Consider the following 20,393-nt stretch of genomic DNA (forward strand, 5'->3'; position numbering starts at 1 on the left):
GAGAGAGGAGTAGAGAGAGGAGAGAGAGAGAGAGGAGTAGAGAGGAGTAGGGAGAGTAGAGAGAGGAGAGAGAGAGAGACAAGAGAGAGCTGAAAGAGGAGTAGAGAGAGAGGAGTAGAGAGGAGAGAGAGCTGAAAGAGGAGTAGAGAGAGAAGAGAGAGGAGTAGAGAGGAGAGAGAGAGGAGAGAGAGCTGAAAGAGGAGTAGAGAGAGGAGTAAAGAGAGGAGGGGTAGAATCAAGAGAGGAAAAGCTGGGAAGCATCCATTCATCACACACTCCCACCTTTCAGTCACTTTCTCTCTCTCCATGACACACACACACACACACACACATGGAGTCTCATACTCCTACCTTTCAGTCACTCTCTTTCTCTCTCTCTCTCTCACACACACACACACACACACACACACACACACACACACACACACACACACACACACAGACAGACAGACAGACCTTTTTTAATCAGACAGTTTTTAATCTGGTTTAATTTAGAGCAGCACTGTCCCAGGAGATGAAGAGGGGAAGAGGAAGTGAAAGAGAGAAAGAAGAGAGAGAAAGTGAGAGAGAGAGATATCTGACAGATGGGCTGGGCACTATCTGCTGTCAGAAGGCTGATTTAAGATTCACTCAACAGTACACACATACAGCCATACACATGAACACTCATTCTCATACACACACACACGCACACACACACACACACACACACACACACTTTCTCACAAGCCCTGAACATGATGAATTCATGTCTTTTCTAAGGCTAACAAGCTTGTGTTGAATGACTTACTGTAACTTCATTAGCATGATTGGTCTGATTAGGACCTCATTTGGGATGTGTGTATGTGTGTGTATGTGTGTGTGCTAATGTGTTGTAATAAGTAGTCATTTAACATGACTAAATCAAGAGCGAGAAACATTAATCATTGGGATGGGTCACATAACAAGACAGCGCTAGTTAGCAAGTGAGGGAAGTCTTTAGATGCCTTCACAGCCATACGCATGACAGCGTGACTGTTTGTTCCGCCTCGAGTGGGTTTTTATTATGATGCCGCCGCCATGGGAGTTGTTTGATGGATGACGTGACGGGGTTAGCAACGTGCCCGGCTATCCTCTCACCTCCCTGAGTTTTCATTAGCATCACTTCGCCAGAGGGGCACTTGGCTGAAAGAGCCGAAGGGGGGACCACAGCTCCTTGGTCCTGGTCAGCCTGCCGGTCTTCTGCCACCCCCCCCCCCCCCCCCACAGACACACACACACACACACACACACGCACACACGCACCGGCCCTATCTCATCTCCATCGCCTAGCTCAGCTGACCCCAATGATTTCACATGACTAAGCAGGAGCCTTTTCGCTGCCGTCAGACGGGCCAGTGAAAGGAGATAGTAGCCATGCAGAGCACTATTTAATATTCTGTGTGTTGTGGTCGGTTAGAGCTTTACTGAAGAGCAGTTAGGTTTGCCCCTAGAGAGAGAGAGAGAGTGTGAGTGTGTGTGTGTTGTGTGTTGTGTGTTGAGTACAGAGCAAAAACCAATAGCAATAAGTGCTCTCGTCTTAATCTCACAGCTCTCTCTGCCCTCAGAAATGCTCTTATGGTGGGTCGATCCTTCCAGTTTGCTTGTGCAATTAGGAACTGTTTCACTTTCCCTCAGAGGGATTGCAATGGAAGTCCAGTGCTTTTATTACTGATCCATCATCATCACTTTGCACTGAGACCATGTTGGTTTGACAGTGCAGTTAATAATGGCCTGTTGATTCATGGTGAAAGTTGGCAGTCAAGGACAGGTTGAGCAACAACCTCAGTGAAACAGTGTCTTGGTGTGTTAGAAAAACAAACGGACACCGGGAATTTTGTTTTAAAGAAGAAAGTGAAAGCATCTTTTGCAGTCACTCGCTCGTGCAATGTTTCAGGTTCACCTGAGCCCTGTGGGGAAGTGGTGGGCACAGGGAATGGGGAGGGAAAATGTATCTGTGAGGCTCCTCAGGTTTAGCAGACAAGTGGAGGGTCTAAGAGAAGAAGCTTTGTGCTTTTAAATAATAGATTCTGCCCTTAGCTCAGCCTTGACTCTGTGTTGAGACTCTTGAGTTGAAGAGCAAGTAGATATTAACCTGGCAGGCACACTGTTGCTCTCAAGCCCCATCCTGATGGATGCGTTTGGCTTTTCAGCTGTTTGAACTGCGCTGAATTTGAGTCTCTCTGAAGTCATGTCTGCCACAGGGCCCAACTCTATAAATGAGCTTGTAATAGCAGTGTAAATCTCCTACTTCCTGTCAACAGTATATGCTGTATGGTGGTTTTCAGGGAAAGAAATTGAATCTGTGTTTGACTATTTTATATATATTGTGTATATATATTTATATACAGTATATTGCATTATGTAATGAAATATAAAAGATTTTGAACCCAGTGAGGGTATCAGGAGAGAGGATGGAAGCCTTGTCAAAAGAGTGGCCCCCCACAGGGTCCCTCACTTCAGCACTGTGGTCAGTCAACACTGCAGGAAAGCAAACCCAGTGAGTTGTGCCAAGTGATGTCTTCACTTCTCTCTTTGTGAAAACAGGCCAATCATTTACCTAATTTGTAAAGCTCTGGACAGTGGACACTTTGAAGCACTTACACTATACTGTAAGTGCTGTTTATCCCGTTCGCTCAGGGGAAATTAAAGATTTAAATTATTTAAATGAGGCCGTTTCCCCCACTCCCCCCTTTTTATCGCCAGTTATGATTACAAGATGTGAAACAGAGCTTGTCATTAACATGAGAACGCTGGTTTAACCTCCACTGATGCCTACCGACTCGCCCTTGCTGTAGCGTTAGGGTAACAAAGCAACCCCATGTTTGATCTTGTTTAGCTTTATCTGAATGGAGATAAGGACTCAGGCCTGGCTGGAGCAGTCCATCAGGCAGGGAGCAAAGTCCAGCCCTGGGGACTCTCACTCAATGTGGCACGTCTGTGGCCTGTGGCGCGTTGCCGCGGCGATTCCCTTCCAGCGAAGCCCGGTCCGACCCGACCTGGCTGGCGAGGGCCTTCAGCCATGGACTTCCTAATCGGATGCACGGCACAAAGACAGAACCCTGCCGTCGCGGGGGCCCCCCAGTTCCAGATTGAAAGAGGCGATTCTGTTCTTCCAGAGCAGGCGGCCGGGCTGGTGCCAAGGCTCTTGCCACCCGGGCTCAATGCCCTTCTGTTCCTCTGTTGGCTGATGCTCCCATGCCCTGTCAAGCGAGAGAGTGAAACAGAGAAACCGAAAGCAGGAGAAAGAGGGAGAGAAAGAAAGAGAGCGACAGAGACTGAAAGAGGGAGCGAGAGAGCAAGAGAGGGCAAGCTTGGACAGGAAAAGGAAAAGGCGCCGTCTCAATCGAGTGAAGGCAGACGCTGAGGGGGGCAGGGGTGGGCAGGGGGGGACGCCCTGCTGGTTCTTTCTGACGCTGATTGACTGGCGGGGTTGGGTGCTGCACATTATGCCCCTCCGGAGCCAGCATGGCCGCCGGATCCCTACATAAAGCCCCAGTGGCAGCACCAGCTGTGGGTCATCAGCTCGTGGAAGTGCGGCAGCTTGGCCCGCTAGGAATGATGATGATGAACCCGGATGACAGCGCCAGCACCAGACCCAGCTCTGGGGAGACCTCAGAAAGAGCCCCAGAGAACAGAATGGGCCCGTGCGTGGAACAGCGCACTAGAGAAACCACAGCTCTATAACATGCTGTGTAGTTCCTGTCAGAGTCCATTTGTGGTGAGAGGCCTATGTTCTATGGGTGCGTTGCTTTTGAGGCGTAGTGTTTTTTAGTGGATGGTTAGAGAGCCAAAGGAAAGGCTGATGGTTGACATCTCTCTGCTGGCTCTGGTGCCATTCTCCACATGCCTGATTATACAGTACAGTCAGTAAGCCGAGCAGTACACCTCACAAGAGGGGCATATACTTAGCTGCATGAGTTCCAAGAATTTTCCACGAATTCCAATGCGGGGTTTAAGCTGTGGTATTAAAAACAGCGTTCTCTGAGAGTTGGGTGTTTTCCTCAGTCAGTTTCCTTATTGACTTTATCAAACTCCCTCCTTTGAGATACTCACTGGTTATTCATCTGGATCGTCTCATGTTGTGGGACTCTCAGCTAGAGTTCTCAACGGGTCAGGTCGGCCCGACAAACCCGACAGGACCCACAGGTTCGGGTCGGGTTCGGGTCGAAAATATAAGCAAATGACTCGGGTCGGGTCGGACCTCGGGCTTAATCTTTTCTGCTCAGTGAAAAAATTTTTTTTATTAATCATCGCAGCTGTTTACCGTAAAGAAAGCCTGCTGCAACGTGCATCATGGAGAGGGGCAGGGGCAGACACTGCGTGCACGCCTTTAGCCTGGAGAAGAAGATGGAGTTGGTGAAAAGTAGACTAAACTTGCCGCAGGTGAATTCACCGTCGCTACTACAGGATTGGGGAAATCAGAGGTCTGGAAAGTGTTTGGAGTGGTGCTGGATTCTGATGGAAATTCTACAGGTTATGTGCAATCCTCAAAATGCAAGGTGCTGATGAAATATGTGACCCTGCAAGGCGAAACCAGTCGCTTTGGTAAAATTTACAAAATTAAGTTATTGTGCTCACATGAACGGCCATAAACTAAGCTTTCCAACAATATGTATATCGAGGATAGGCCTATTGCAAAAAGTATCGCTAAGATAACCGCATCCAAAGTTGGCATGGTTCTTCCTTCACGATACGCCAGAAGAGGAGAAAATCACCGTTTTAAGCAAATTGTCACGCTAATGTGTTGAATCTTCACCTAAATAAAGTCAGGGTTTAACAGTCAAAACGTATGTTTTTCGTCGGGCCGCGGGCCGGGTTCGGGCAGATAATTCATGTTGATGTGTCGGGTTACATCGGGTCCGGGCTTTAAAAGCCACGGGCCGGGTCGGGTCGGGTCGGGTTGTAATTTTCAGGCCCGTTGAGAACACTCAGCCATGTGTGACGGAGGATGGCTTGTTTGTGTGAGTAAAATGGCTGGTTGTTGTAATAATGTCACACACACACACACACACACACACTTACACTTTTGACACATTGGTTCCTAGGACCTGAATAGACAAAACCAGAGAGACATTTTTTTTCATTGTACTTATTTATCTGACCAGCCAAGATTTAAATCACCTCAACATCAAAGGCTCACTGTGTACTGTAGGGCGGTGTCCAAGCACAGAACAGAGAGGGACTACAGTGCTGTGAAACACATTCAAGTATTTCTCCTTGACTTAAAAGGACACACACACACACACACACACGCGCACATACACACACACACACACACACACACACACACACACACACACACACACACACACACACACTCCAATCAGCCAAAGTGCAGCTGTGGGCATTGCCTGGAGGTAAACCGCAATGCTTGGTTAGTCAAGGTTGAAACTGCACTGAGCTAAAGCAACTGAATAATAGCCAACACCACCCAGGCACTGTCAGGCAGGTGCCCCAATAAGTTAATGAAATAGCAGTGACATTGCTGAGCCAACAGAGACGTCTGATACTCAATGACACCCCCCCCCCCCCCCAACCACCACCCCGTCCTCCTTTCCTCTTCTTTCCATAGAGGAATGCCAGGCCTCATGAGGCTTTTTGCCTGGAGACTAAACTTTGTTCACGGTGGTTGAGACTGAGGCGCTGCATCACATGTGTGTGTGCTGTGCCACTATTGGTGAAGCGGAGCGGAGCAGCAGAGCGTCAAGCAGTGGTCGGCCCCATAAAGAATCCTCCGCCTGCTGGAACAGCAGAGACCTGAGGTAGTTTTAGCAGGATGCGCCCCTAACCGCATGTTTGGGATTGGTTATAGGATCCGGATGAAATGAATCGCGGCGCTGTTTTTGTTAGCTTCACGAGACGTGCTACTGAGGGCACGACACTAAAACTGAAAACGGCCTCCAGGTCTCACTTCCGCCACCGTACAATGCCCACCAGCCGGTCGCACAAACTGTGACGGCGATGGGTACATCCACACCGAGCAGTAGCAGGAAAATGGGGGTAAAAAGCCCCCCAGTTTTAGAACTTGCCCCACCCTTCCCCTCTCCATGGGCCTTATTGAAGACAGATGTGGGGCATAATGAGCTGCTGGATCTGTGGGCTGGCTAACCGGCCTACGCTCCCCTGAAATAGCACCTACCCTCAAAGCCTGGTGTCACTGGACGAGGGATGCCCCCCTTGTCCCTCTCCTGATTTAAAAACAAGGCTCACATGCCTTACTCTTCACCTTGGTTTAGAGAGAGAGAGAGGGACAGAGGGACAGAGACCCAGAGACTTTTAGAAATGTTTTACTGCATCTAAACAAAATATGATTCCATATCAGTAATGCTTCCACTTAGCTCTTAATCTTCAAACCCCAATCTCTCCCAATACCCCAATTGTCACCACAGCTCCATTAACACACTCACACACACACACACAGAGGCAGATGATGAGGTGAGACATGCACAGTGTGCTGAGATATTTGCTCTTGTCAGATGTAATCAGTATGAAAGGAGGTCAGGTTGGGAACATGGCAGAGCCCCCCTGGCAATCAATATTGACAGTGCACTAGTATTCCTGCTGTGCTTTTATCAGCTCAATCCATCATGGTTGCCCCCTTGCTAGAATAGAGTTGTAATGTTAAATTGTGATAAGATAACACATTGAAATGTAAATATTCAATAATATCATAATTTGAGTCATAAAGTCATAATTGCCAACTGTCACTAACTGGGGTATGTGTCATATTTGTCAGATTCAGCTGTATACATCAGCAATTTCAGTTTAGTTCAGTTTTATTTCTCCATATAGCAGATAACAATTGAAATATGTTCACATTCATTCACATAATCTAATCTAAATATTATTTTACTCATATTAGTACTTCCAAAATGCCTGACATTTGCGTGAAGGTTGAGTTGGAGTGGGAAGTGGCGGTTTTATGATGGATAAGTAGATGGCGATCAACGTTTGAGTGGTTTGGATGGTGCTGTGGTCCGACCGAGGTGTTTGCTTTGGAATGCGTCTGAACGACCACAGGGCTGAATGGCTAGCACATGCAGCCTTTGAGGCCCGACTTCCACTCTTTTCCTGCCCTCGGTATCGCATTCCCCTGTCTGGCATCTCTCCCCCTCAAACAAGGCTGTCTTGTTGGAAATAATAGCCTCCATATAGTTTGCTCACAAAGGTAAAAGCCCTCGTTCGGAGCTATTGCTGGCTTTCAGAGCCTCTGTGAGGACTTGATGAGGGAAACGCTGTGAGTCTGACTCACTCCGTTGCTGTAAAAATATTTTCTTTTCTCGTTTTGGGCCTGGGAATAGGTGGCCATGTCCTTTTGAAGTGGAGGATCTACTCAGACATTGTTGTATTTTATGATCAACGCAAGACGACTCAGTGTGAAGTCCCTGAATGACAAGTTATGGCGCTCAGGGTTGGTTGGTTGTTCTCGTCTCAGTTTCTCCCTCCCAGAAGAGTGTGTGTGTGTGTGTGTGTGTGTGTGTGTGTGTGTGTATGTGCACAGTCCTATCTCTACACTCGAGTGTTGGTCTTTTTTCTATTGGTAACTACTTGGGAACTAACGCGCTGATTGATAGCGGTGGTCATTAACGTGGCCAAGTCTGTTTGCTAATCTGGCTTATGATTAACCGAACGGTGAGTGTGACATACATTCAGAAACACACATGGTCATGCGTTATTCAGGCGATGCGTCACAGAGCTTCTACGGCTTACAGGCAGAGCATTCCAGCACACTTTGGCATTTCATAGAGTACGTGACCCATCAATCAGAGTGAGTGTCCTGTCAACTGCATTGGCACTCTGCTGTGCAAGCAAGTGTCTCATTCCACCAGGTTCCTCACAGGAACACCCGGACAGCGACAGGAGAGTTCCTTGTTCCCCATTCCTTGTGTTGAGTTGACGTCAGATCACGCGCTCTCTCTCAGCACCTCGTTAGAATGTCCCTGTCCGTGGAGCCTGGTCGTGAAGCCCGGCCAGGACGTCCCCTACCCCGTCGGAGTCAGAGGAGCGGCCATTTTCCTTTTGTCCTTCAGTCGTCTCGGAGGTGCCGGTGGCAGCACAGCGCCGAGCAGAGTAGGGGAGTGAGGAGCTGAATAATTCATTGGGGGGACCCGGCGTGGCCTACATTACAGTGGAGAGGGCCTCAGTATTTTAGGAGCCGCCTCATAGGACCCCTGTCCTGCACACGGACCTGCTCTCCACTGACATCCATTGAGCACTACTTTAAAAGAGTGTAGAAATACACACAGAAACATATTCTACCAGCTACCAGCTGAGATAATCTGCAGCATAGAGTACTGTATCAGAGTATTAATGGTGTAGCTAAAGCAATGGAAATAGCAATATCAGTATCGGGTATCAAGATTATCAATAAGTGTCATTTTTTAATACAGTTAATCCTCATTGCAGTTACAGACCTTCAGTTACAGGGCTTCAGAGACAACTCCACCCTTTAGTGCAGAGAGGTTATTCACTGTGGGCAGGCTCCAACCACTGTGGAGTCACTCACTCGGCGGTGCTTGGCTCCCGGGGCAACAGGGTGAGGTGAGGGGGTGGAGGAGAGGAGAGACTGGCACAGGGGGCTGGCAGCTATGCGGGGTCACAGGGCCTTGGGCATGGCCAGTGCCAGTGCCAGTGCCAGTTAAATATCTCAGGGCATGGCCAGTGCCAGGCCCAGTTAAATATCTCAGGGCATCGCCATGTTTATTTTGGTTTACTGTCCCAGTGTTTAGGTCTGATTTATCGCAGGTAGGGCTTGGGCCTGGGCTGGTTGGCCAGATGTAGGTATAATTAACGGCCAGTTTGCTAACAACAACACGCGATATTTGGCGTGGCGGTGCTGCTCCACAAACAGCTTTGCTTAGCAGGCTATGCGTCCTGCTTTGATATATGGCACCGCTGTGGAACACTCCCTTCAGCGCCCTCCCCAGCCCTCGGCTCGTCTGTCTCTCAGTCGGTCTGTCTGTCTCTCGGTCTGTTGGTCTGTCGGTCTGTCGGCTGTCTTAGGAGGGCTCCATATGGAAGTCGTGGGAGTCATGTGTGTGGCAGTGCAGCTGGAGCATGTTAAATACATAAAGGCTAATCTCTTGACGCAATGTCCCCCTGATACTACAAGGTGACCAGAAACAGATGGATAAGCTTTTAAAAAACAGTTTTAAAAGTACTTTCCTTTTTTAAAACAACATTTAAAGTCATAGTCAAGTCATAGTCAAGTCAAGTATTTTATTGTTATTAAATGACATGGAATCATAGCTAAGCTGGTAGGTTATCTGGCTATGTAATCTATTCTAACTTGTTTGTCATGTTGCATGTTCCTATCTGCAGTGGTATTTAACAGTTGTAGTGGTTGAGGGGAAAGCATGCGGTTCTTCCTGTCTCCCACTGCCTGTTTGCTTGTCAGCTCTGGTTTGCCTGAAGCACGTCACCACCACCACACAGACATGGCACACTGGGAGAGCAGCACTGCCCCCTCACACACACACACACACACACACACACAACCAGGATCCAGATCAATACTGTCCACATGCAGATGCCTCATTATGTTTTGGCCTTAGCTGTGTCTGAAAAAGACAGATGTGTACATGTGTATGTGTCTCTGGGCTGGAGTAGTGCAGGGCGGGATGGGAGTGTGTGTGTTTATGTGTGTGTGTGGGGAGGGGGAGCCATTTTGATAGTGAGCACTGAGCAGACATCAGATGGGCACACACACACACACTTTGATGATGTGTCCATGTTTTAATGTGTCTGCTATTGACCCACCGTGAGCACCATGTGAGGAAGACGCTCGTTTCATGGCCTCTTTAAAATGTTGCGTGGCCCGCAGGATGGGCCTCACATGAACTCCAGAAATAGCTGCCTCTTTGTTCAGCATTATTGATTGGCCCGGGGCCTGCTCGCGCGCTGCCGCAGTATTTTTGACTGGTTGACAGAATGGGAGCCTTTGTAGGGCTGTCAGCAAAGCGGTTTAGCCGATTTAGTGTCGACTCCATCGCGGCCCCGAGTTAAAGTCTAAAGAGTTTATCAATAGAGGAAGAGCAGGAGTCCATCAGAAATGTAGTTTCCCTCAATTTATGGGATCAACAGGTATTTAAAAAAAAAAAAAAGATGCCATGTGGAGTTTTTATTATTTCAGCAAAGCAGCTAGCGGACAGGACGCCTCTCTTGTAACGCCATGTTTATGCCATGCGTGGCCGCTGTATGAAACGTTGTGCAAGTCAAGGGAAAAGTGCCGTGTGGCTGCGTTCAAGACAACTTGATTGATTGATTGATCTTGATTCTACAAACTCCCATATAGCTCCTTAAAGAAGCCCTATGCAGGTCTGGTTATTCCTTCACTGTTTCTAGGTTTTCGCCTGATTTGGGCTCGCATTTTTCACGACATAGCTCCACCTGCAGCTTCGGTAGCAAGTGACTGCTACGCTAAACCCCCACTAGCTAGTGAGCTAGCCATTAAGAAACCAAGCTAAACACATACAGGGCTGACAATAAAACGGTCGAGCAAACACATTGTTCAAGAGACTATCAAACCACATTACAAAAACGAAATTCACCCAAGGGTAGGCTGCTTACAATTTCAACAGCAACAAAGCCAAGTCGGAGTCCGTTTTGCAGTCTTCTGAGAAACTACAATCTGACTACATTTTTGAGACGCGATTGGATACTTCCGCTGAGTCACATCCGGATTTGTTCGGGACGGGACCAGAAAGTTGCATATTCGGTTTTTCCACGGAGAAGCACTAGGGGGAGATGAAGCACCCACCAAACGACCCAAAAAGTGTTGTAGAACCATCAGAACCATCAGACTCTCAACCTGCATAATTAAGGTCATTTTTGCTAAAATTGTTGCATGGGGCTTATTCAAGTCAATAAGGATTAATCCAAAGTTCATGTCAAATTCATGTCTTCATTTCCTCATCTGCTGCCTTTTAAGATAGGGATCTTGTTGTATGTTTATAGTGATACGTCAGTTCATTAACACCTGCCTAGAAGCATGCTGGGATTGTGTGCAGTTCAGATTTTAATTTAACCCAACTTCAACATGAGCTCAAGGGGGATTATACACTCTTGTTTCTACAAGGGTGGACTGCTGTTTTCTATTAATAACTGAACACTGCTGTCCACTGACTAGTAATTCAGATTTATGGCACACCTATGCGGCTGTCGAAAGTTCCCACTTTCATCGCGCAGCTCACATTTCTGAAACCACCGAAAGTGGGCTTCTATCCATCCCTGCTCGCTTGAGTGTGCTCCCCTCATGTTGACGCACGTTAAACTGGCAGGCTCGTCTGCTGCGGCTGTCCTGGGCTGACCTGCAGGATCTCGCCATGTGATGCCGTCACTTTCATCAGCTCTGGTCATCTCCGCAAGGCTCTGTTTCCATGGAAATGCACCCAACATGACAGGTCGAGGGGGTGGGGGGGTGGGGTGGTCATCAGGAGGGTGACCCCCGTCAGCAGGTCTTTTTTGTGTTTTTGTGTATGTTGTTTTCGTTCTCATGCCACCTTAATTACTGGAAGTCCAGGTCAGCACCACGGGAACGGCCATTACTCACCTGAGGAGCAGCAGGCCGTGAAAACTCTCGCCTGCCCCCTACATTTTGTGGCCGTGTGACTGGACTGACCGCCATCTAATACACTCTAGTAATTTACCATCAAAGACAGAGTTGCATCTTTCTCTGACACACACACACACTTACACTCTCTCTCTCTCTCTCTCTCTCTCTCTCTCTCTCTCTCTCTCTCTCTCTCTCTCTCTCTCTCTCTCTCTTTTTTCTCACTCTTTTTCTTTCACATGTTTGTGTGGTGGTCATTTTGTCAGTCTTCCAGCCCCCATTTTCCTTGTAGGCCATTAAAAAGATCCAGTTCACAAGTTCACACGCGGCTATGAAGCAGACTGGAGCTTGAGTGACAGTCATGCCACTGTGGCTTAAGGACCAGGCATGTGCTCAGGCCAACATGGGGTGGAGTGTTGCATGTGACCAAGGCCTCCACCTGCCTCTTCTTTCTGTCTCCCTCAATACACCCTCCCCCCTCTCTCTCTCTCCCTCTCCCCTTTTCTCCCTCTCTCTTTCTATCTTCTATTTCGTATCTCTCCTTCTCTCTTCTCTCCCCCCTTTTTATTGCTCTCCTTCTTTCTCTCCCTCTCTCTCTGGCCCTGTGGCTGTAGCTCAGCTGTGGGGACCAGATGCTCTCAGCTCTGCAGGAAGCCGTGTTTAGCAAACACGAAGATTCCTCTCTCCCCACCCATATCCTTTTGGGAAAGACATCACTTAATGTGTGACCTTTTGAACCCTTTATAATTGACAGAGATATTCTGGATTATTTTTGTCTCTGTCCGATCACAGTGGCAGATTGCACCCTGGTGTGACAGATGTGTGTCCCCCTCATTGATATAGAAACCTAATACAACTTAATGGACAATGTGGTATCTAGCTTTCTGTATTTATGGTGTGTCTCATTCTGCATCTGGGATGGAAGGAACTGATGTATCATTTTGTTTGTTGAGCTTATTACCCCCAACCTCCACCCCCCCCCCCCCCCCCCCCCACACACACACACACAAACAATACACACCCACCGACACACACCCACACTCACCCACGCCCCACGACTTACTGTATGTTTGCATTAGGAGAGAGCATGACGTTAACGTTATGGAAGAGAGGATTCCATAAGCCCAGCAGACATTCAGACGTTGCTGATCTTTAGTGAGTTTTGAACTGCACACACACGGAGGCAGAGAACAGTGCCTCTATTGTCCGAGGGCTGCCTGGCCCCCCTCGTCCAGCCACAGAGGGTCCCTCTATATGATCACCACATGGCCGCCCGCTCATGTGACCTGGAGGTGCGCGAGTGTGGACTCTGCGTTGCTGAACGCTGGGCTTTGCCGTATGAGAACTACAGTATGTGAGCTGCTGCAGTGCTGGGCTCCAATGGAGGGAAAACATGACTTTTTTTTAGATCTTTTTCAGCTTAGATGGCACCATCACTGGACCTCCATGATGGACCGTGTTGCAGAGTAGCCTGCTGTGGTGAACTGGGTTTTGAGTGACTTTTATAATTTCACAACCACCTCCCTTGTGTGTGTGTGTGTGTGTGTGTGTGTGTGTGTGTGTGTGTGTGTGTGTGTGACCTGTAATCTGTCAAGATCAGTCTCTGGCCCACCGCACTGTGTTCGGTTGTGAAACTTCCTGCCAGATTCCCATGGCAACCAGCTTGGAGTGTGCAAGAAAAATACCTCATGGAGCAGAGAGCTTGGCATTGGCACATGCCATTAAGTGTGTGTGTGTGTGTGTGCACATGCCCATACACATTTTTTGTGTATTGCAATGCTCCCAGAACATAAGTAGAGGGAGGCATGGAGTTTGCACACATACTCAGATTTGCTTCTGTGTATAATTCTACAGATATGCCCACATTTGTGTGTGTATGTGTGAGTGTCTGGATGTGTGTTTGTGTCAGATTAAGCATGTGTATGTCCATGGGAAGGTACATCCTGCATGCACACATGATGAATCCCCCTTAGCTTTATGGTAGAGTTGGTGGTGTTGCAGTTCTTGGGCTGGTCCGGGTTCTGTAGCATTGTGTGTGTGTGTCTCAGGTAGAGATGGTGGTGCTGGTTCTTGGGCTGGTCTGGGTTTTGTGTGTGTGTGTGTGAGTCTCAGGTAGAAATGGGGGGGGGGGGTGCAGTTCTGTGCCTGTTCCGGGTTCACTGTGTGTGTGTGTGAGGCGATTCGGGTTCTCAGAGCGATATTTATGGGCTTGGCAGAGTGGAGTGTGAGGACCGCTCCAGACCACCCGTCCTGGCGTCAGCAGGAGCCCAGAAAGAGTTTGGCGAGAGCCGACGTGAGTTCACCCAGCGCTGCTAATTTCAGTTAGCTCCGACTGAAAGATGAGCCTCTCCCTGCGTATTGTGCCATAATTTGATTCAACATTACCCCCTCCACACACACACACACACACACCTCCCAACGCCATCCCCCTGCCGAACAATTGCTGGAAACAAATTGGAAGGGAAAAAAATCAACAGTCCCGAACAATGGAGCAGTTTTTACCATCGTGCGTGTTTCGAGTTCCTTGTTATGTTTTATCCAGGTTTTTAGCTTGATCCTAGAAAGCTGGAGGAGCGGAAGAGTTGCAGCGACCATGAAAACAATAAGCCTCCGTCATTCAGACGATCATAAACACAGAAAGAGGCTCGATGGGCCAAGGGGATGCACGACATAAACAGGATGGATGCCTGCTCTCTAGTAGAACACAGTGTGTGTGTGTGTGTGTGTGTGTGTGTGTGTGTGTGTGTGTGTGTGTGTGTGTGTGTGCATTCAAGGACATGTCGTTCTGACCTCCGCGCCCCTTCCTTGCTCCTAGTTTGCATGAACGTTATCTCAATGAGGGTGTGTCTGTGTGTGTTGGGCCTTATGTTTCGCCCGAGCGATCACTAAAACCCCCCACAGCAGAAGTGAAACCCTCCTCCTCTACCTCCTCTAACGCTCCTCGTGTTTGTCTTCCTTCTGTCTCTCTGTGCAGATGAGCGTGAGGCGGTGCAGAAGAAGACCTTCACCAAATGGGTCAACTCCCACCTGTCGCGCATGTCCTGCCGCATCACCGACCTCTACATGGACCTGAGGGATGGACGCATGCTCATCAAGCTGCTGGAGGTGCTCTCCGGAGAGAGACTGGTGGGTGAAACTGTGTGTGTGTTTGTGTGTGTGTGTGTGAGAGAGAGAGAGAGAAATTCATCAAGCTGCTGGAAGTACAGTAGGTAGAGGTTCCCAGCTCAGCAACACTCACACACTAAACTCATTTTATAGCCACTTAATATTCACTAAAGCCTCTAATCTCAGCTGCATAGCCAAGGAGGAGGTGGACAGCTGCATAGCCATGGAGGAGGTGGACAGCTGTAGGCTGCTTCGGCCAGGTAGAGACCCTCCGGCCAGGTACTTACCCTGAGCCCTAGGCTGTTCTGGACAGGCAAATACCTTGAGCCCTGGGCGGGTAGATACCCTGAGCCCTGGGCTGTTCTGGACAGGTAGATACCTTGAGCCCTGGGCAGGTACTATAGATACTGTGAGCTCTGGTTGGGTTACAGCATACCAGCTACACCCTCCGCAAGGGCACTAGTGAGATCCCCTTACAAGCACAGGCTTCTGATTGGATGAAGAGGAAATGTGACCACACAGCTTGGCAGCCTGAGCTGAGTGGCAGCTTATACTGGCACACACACACACACACACACACACACACACACACACACACACACACACACACACACACACACAGAAGGCAAAATGTCACAAATAGCTGTTTGTTTTTGATCCGCTCTCTGGCGACTTTCCACTGGTTCACTGTAGACTGAGAAAAGCTGAAAAACTTCCAGCCTCCTTTTGGGACAGCAGTCACAAGCAAAAAATCACCAAGACACCACTATTCATTATTATTCACTAATCACTTTTCATTGTTCTGTATGTAGTGTACAGTGGCTGGTTGAAATAAGGAATCCATAGTTTAATAAACAACCCCCCCTCCCCTCCCAACACTTCTCCTCTCCGCAATGAATTGGCTCTTTTTGAACCTCAGCTCTTTGACTGACTCGGGCAGACAGCCCTGGAATCAAAATGCAATTAAGACCGATTACTGTCTGTGCCACTTTCATCCAATCCCCCGCTCCTCTCTCCCCCTCCCCTGTGCGACCTTCCGATCCCCCCCCTTCCTCCATACCCCCATCTTGTGACTTCCCGTGGAACATGCCAAACGTCCAACCCCCTTTTTGACGGGCCCTCTCCAGGCGTCACTGTGAGAAAGCCCTGGCCACAGCTTCAACTGTAACCATGTGAATGTGACCGCAGTGTGTGCGTGTTTGTGGGCGCGTGTTAGTGTGTGTGTGTGTGTGTGTGTGTGTGTGTGTGTGTGTGTGTGTGGTGTGTGTGTGCGTGTTTGTGGGCGCGTGTGTGCGTGTGTGTGTGTGGTGTGTGTGTTTCTAAAACACAGCCCTACAGTAAAGTTTGGCTCCAGTTTCTCTGGCTATGAACGAAAAACAACAAAAAAAAACTCCAGCAAAGATCCTTTTTCCGGGAATAGGAAGGAGAGACAAAAAACTCTCCGGGAGTTGAGTTGCATTGAGATGGCTGGTGAATGAATAAGACCCAAATGCGCTACAGTTGTATCCCAGGCCTTGAAACCTTAAGCCTTTTGATGCGTAGGCCACTTAGGCCTCCCACTGTGTCCTTGCTCCCCACATAAAAAGCCGGTCGCTTAAGAGGTTATCAGTGGCCGATGCGTGCCAGTGGCTGGGCTAGAAGGCATGCAAGTCATTAGTGCAGGTCACTGAATGGGTCAAGTGCTCGTGCTACCAAACATTAATCTGGTATGCACACACAAGCAGATACATAGTTTGTCATAATACAGTCAATATATTACTTAATGTGTCCTGTCTGTAAATAATGTGTACATTGCCAATATATTGAATTAGCTATTGTCTATTGTCTGTCCTGCAATAGTGATGCCATTGGATGGCACTAATTTCCTTGTGCTGGCTTACTTAACATCAAACAAACCTGATAGTAATGCTAATGATTATGGACCTGCAGAATTGTTTTCATAGAGGTTATAACATTATAGCATTGGTGACCTCCCACCAAACTTTGCTGTGGTGGCTCATATGAAGTGCTTTGGTTTTTTTTCCTCTAGCCGAAACCCACCAAAGGGCGCATGCGGATCCACTGCTTGGAGAACGTAGACAAGGCGCTGCAGTTCCTCAAGGAGCAGAAAGTTCACCTGGAGAACATGGGCTCCCATGACATCGTCGACGGCAACCACAGACTTACCCTCGGCCTCATCTGGACCATCATCCTCCGATTCCAGGTCAGGTGACCCACCATGGCCACCTCCCATTGGCTCACACAGTTGCCATAGAGAATACAAAACTCTTCAAAATTGTACACTTATGACATTCTATTTTGCAGTGAAGGAAGTGACTAAGACTTATTACATAATCACAAGACTTCATACACTATTGTGATTGCTGAGTGTGAGTTAGTCACATGTAAAAATCGCATGTCTATGTGGTATGACATCTGACCACGTTAGTGGCTAAAAAGAGATCCGTAAGAACTTGTGGGGGACTGTGCTCCATGAAATGGGATTTAATGTCACATTTATTAGGGTTGGGATTATGGGAAATGTGTGGATTAAAGCCTGAATTTGTAGCTTTCCCAGAGCTACAGATGTGTGATGCTCTAAGCTGATTGAAATAGATTGTTTTGGCTGAGTGTGCTGAGAAGTGGAGGAAGGTGTGTGTTTGTTGTTATTGAGAAAGGAATGTGTGTGTGTGTGTGTGTTTGTTGTTATTGAGAGAGGAATGTGTGTGTGTTTGTGTGAGTGTGAGGGAGAGAGAGAGTACTGTAGGTGCTGCATTATAGTTGATGGTAGCATATGTTGCATGAGTGTGTGATGGGGGAGTTGTATGGATGCACAGCTTTTAAACGTGCATGTGTCATGTGTGTGTCCCACAGATCCAGGACATCAGTGTGGAGACGGAGGACAATAAAGAGAAGAAGTCGGCCAAGGACGCCCTGCTGCTGTGGTGTCAGATGAAGACTGCAGGGTGCGTCTCCATCACCACAGCTGCACACACACACACGCATATGCACACACACACACACATGCTCATACACGCACGCACACACACACACACACACACACACACACACACACACACATATATACACACACACACATGCTCACACAAAACACACAGTCCTGCACCACAGGCCAGCATAGCTTACTACACAACGCAACCACAGCTCAATCTGAAATGTTAATTGCTGCTAAGAGGGAGGCTTAAAAATGGACACTCGTCTAAAGCCTTCTAAACCATTAAACGCATTTACACCCTTTTAAGCCAGTTAAACATCACCTGTAGTGGACATGAGTGGAGAGTTGGTGACGGATGTGAAAAAGAAGCTGGCAGAATGAAACGCGGCAGTAAAAATGTGCTGTTTGAATTATCAGGGCTTTTCAGAGAGACCAGAATGATTCAGTTATCAATCAGTTAAACTCCCCCTGGCAGTGGAGCATGAACTAATGGCATGACATGTCTTTAAGCAAAGCTGACATTGTATTATGATATTTAGCATAGCTTTAGGAGGACAGCTGGAGACTTTGTTGAAGTTGCTTTTCAACTACTTGCTTTTTGATCGCCTTGAGATGACTTTTTTTCAAATATAGCAATGGTTATTATTATAAAAGACACACTGTTCTTTTAAAGTTCAGTGATTATGAAATTGGACACGCACACGCACGCACACCCACGCACGCACACGCACACCTACACACTGCTTCATACAGCTGTTGATGACCATTTTCTGCGTCTGTTAGTCTATGAAGACCAAAGAAAGTACCCATAGTCTTGCACCTGTGTTTTGTTATTTCAGTTCAAGTTAAAAAAACGTTTGTGTTACTTTGAATGTCTTTTGAAACTATTCTTTTTACCTGACAGATATCCCAATGTCAACATCCACAATTTCACCACCAGCTGGAGAGATGGCATGGCCTTCAATGCCCTCATCCACAAACACAGGTGAGATTCATTCCCCTAGCACCCACAAAACTATCTCTACCTCACAAATACACACAGTGGCTCCCAAACCCCAATTAACCTCGCTCCTTCTCTATCTTTCTCTTTCTTTCTCTTTCTCTCTCTGTCTCTCTCCCTCCCTCCCTCCCTCTTTCTCGCTCTTTTCTCTCTCTCTTTATCTCTCTCTTTCTTTCTTTCTTTCTTTCTTTCTTTCTCTCTCTCTCTCTCTCTCTCTCTCTCTCTCTCTCTCTCTCTCTCTCTCTCTCTAGGCCCGACCTGATTGACTTTGACAAACTGAAGAAGTCCAACGCTCATCACAATCTGCAGAATGCCTTCAACTTGGCTGAGCAGCACCTGGGTCTGACCAAACTGCTGGACCCAGAGGGTGAGTCCATCTGTCCACCCTCATCGTTCTGTGTTACTTCCATTACACTCCTCTGCCTGAACCAGATGCTTGTTTATCCTTTGTTTACTATTTGTTTACTCTGTTTTTTTTTTGTTTTTTTTGGTTCCCTTGCAATATGGCTTTCTAGTAGACTAAAGGCCAAGTTTCAGGTACATACAGTAGATTAAGTATAGTCCTGGATAAATAAAAGAGGACTTCGAAGGAGAATTTCATGAAAAAAAGATGAGGTCTGGGTTTAATCCAGGTATGGGAAACCGGGCCTTAGATTTGAACTGCTCCACACTTATCTAACTGAAGGGGATAACCCACACCTCTGTATCTTAACAACTCGGAATGAAGCCAGTGGGCACCATGACGACAACAACACAACAAAAATAGCAGAGCTAGAGGATGGGATTATTGACTTTAACAATGTTATCCTCTGTCTGGGACAAGGGGGAAGATTGTATAGCTCGTTTTGTGACTCCTGGCCCAGAGTTTGAGGGCTTTTTGTGTCCTACATACGGAATTAGGACAGCGCACTGTGAGATTCGCCCTAATCAAAAGCACAGAGATAAGCTGTAATGAGGAAATGGAGACATTCTCCAGTCTTCCTCTGCTGTGCCGCGGCTGCTGCCTGCCACCGACAAAATGGCAGCCTGTGCCTGCCAATGCCCTCCTGGAGAGGCGGTTAATGGTGGACGCGCTGAATCGGACGGTTGCACCAGGGTGACAAGTCTCTCTCTGCACACATCTTTGTGTCTCGCAGTGCTTTTGCACCCCAGTGCCACTCAGGGGGTCCTCTTGTCTGCCGAACAGGCCCTGGCCACCAGTTAACACCCTGGTGATACAGTGTTACACAAGCACACACACACTGTACTGTACACTCACAGAGGCACACACACTCTCTCACACACACATACTGTACACACACACACAGAGTCATGCGCATATACACTTACAGAGACACACACACACACACACACACTCCACACCCAGAGGCACTTTTCAGCTGACAGCTTGGGCTGGGCTAGGCTGCGCTGGGCTGGGCTGGGGTTTTGGCCTCTGCCGGCCTGTCCAAGATGAGAGAAGGGAGCCGTGTCCTCCTGGCTGACACGGTAGCTGAATGGAGACTACTGTATCCCCATGAAAACCCAGCATGGCTCCTCAGCCGCCTGCCGGGAGAGGAACAAAGAGGCCGAGCGTGAGAAAGCTCCGGAACATTGTTCTGCACGAAGAAAAAAAAAAACAGCTGGCCGATCCCAAAACGTGGCGTCGTCACAAACAAAAGTCCCACCACACCACACATATTCCTCATTTTTCCTTTTTTTGTGTCGGAATTTTTCAAGGAAACCAAGCCCCGGTTGTTTTGTCGGGGGGGATCTGTCTGGAGGGTCGCACCATGGGGATATTC

General features: G+C 48.0%; 1 protein-coding gene across 3 annotated transcripts in view; it reads left to right on the forward strand.

Annotated features, from left to right (window-relative positions):
- The window catches only part of LOC121684793 (spectrin beta chain, non-erythrocytic 1), an 80,927-nt gene that overhangs the window by 30,101 nt on the left and 30,433 nt on the right, over nt 1-20,393 (forward strand). For all 3 annotated transcript variants that reach the window (XM_042064867.1, XM_042064866.1, XM_042064868.1), the window contains 5 exons: nt 14,547-14,698; nt 16,707-16,880; nt 17,531-17,622; nt 18,517-18,597; nt 18,864-18,979. In XM_042064867.1, coding sequence (XP_041920801.1) covers nt 14,547-14,698; nt 16,707-16,880; nt 17,531-17,622; nt 18,517-18,597; nt 18,864-18,979 — 615 coding nt within the window. The remainder of the gene's footprint in view (nt 1-14,546; nt 14,699-16,706; nt 16,881-17,530; nt 17,623-18,516; nt 18,598-18,863; nt 18,980-20,393) is intronic.

The sequence above is a fragment of the Alosa sapidissima genome, chromosome 16 (genome assembly GCF_018492685.1).
Source record: "Alosa sapidissima isolate fAloSap1 chromosome 16, fAloSap1.pri, whole genome shotgun sequence".
Lineage (NCBI taxonomy): Eukaryota > Metazoa > Chordata > Actinopteri > Clupeiformes > Clupeidae > Alosa > Alosa sapidissima.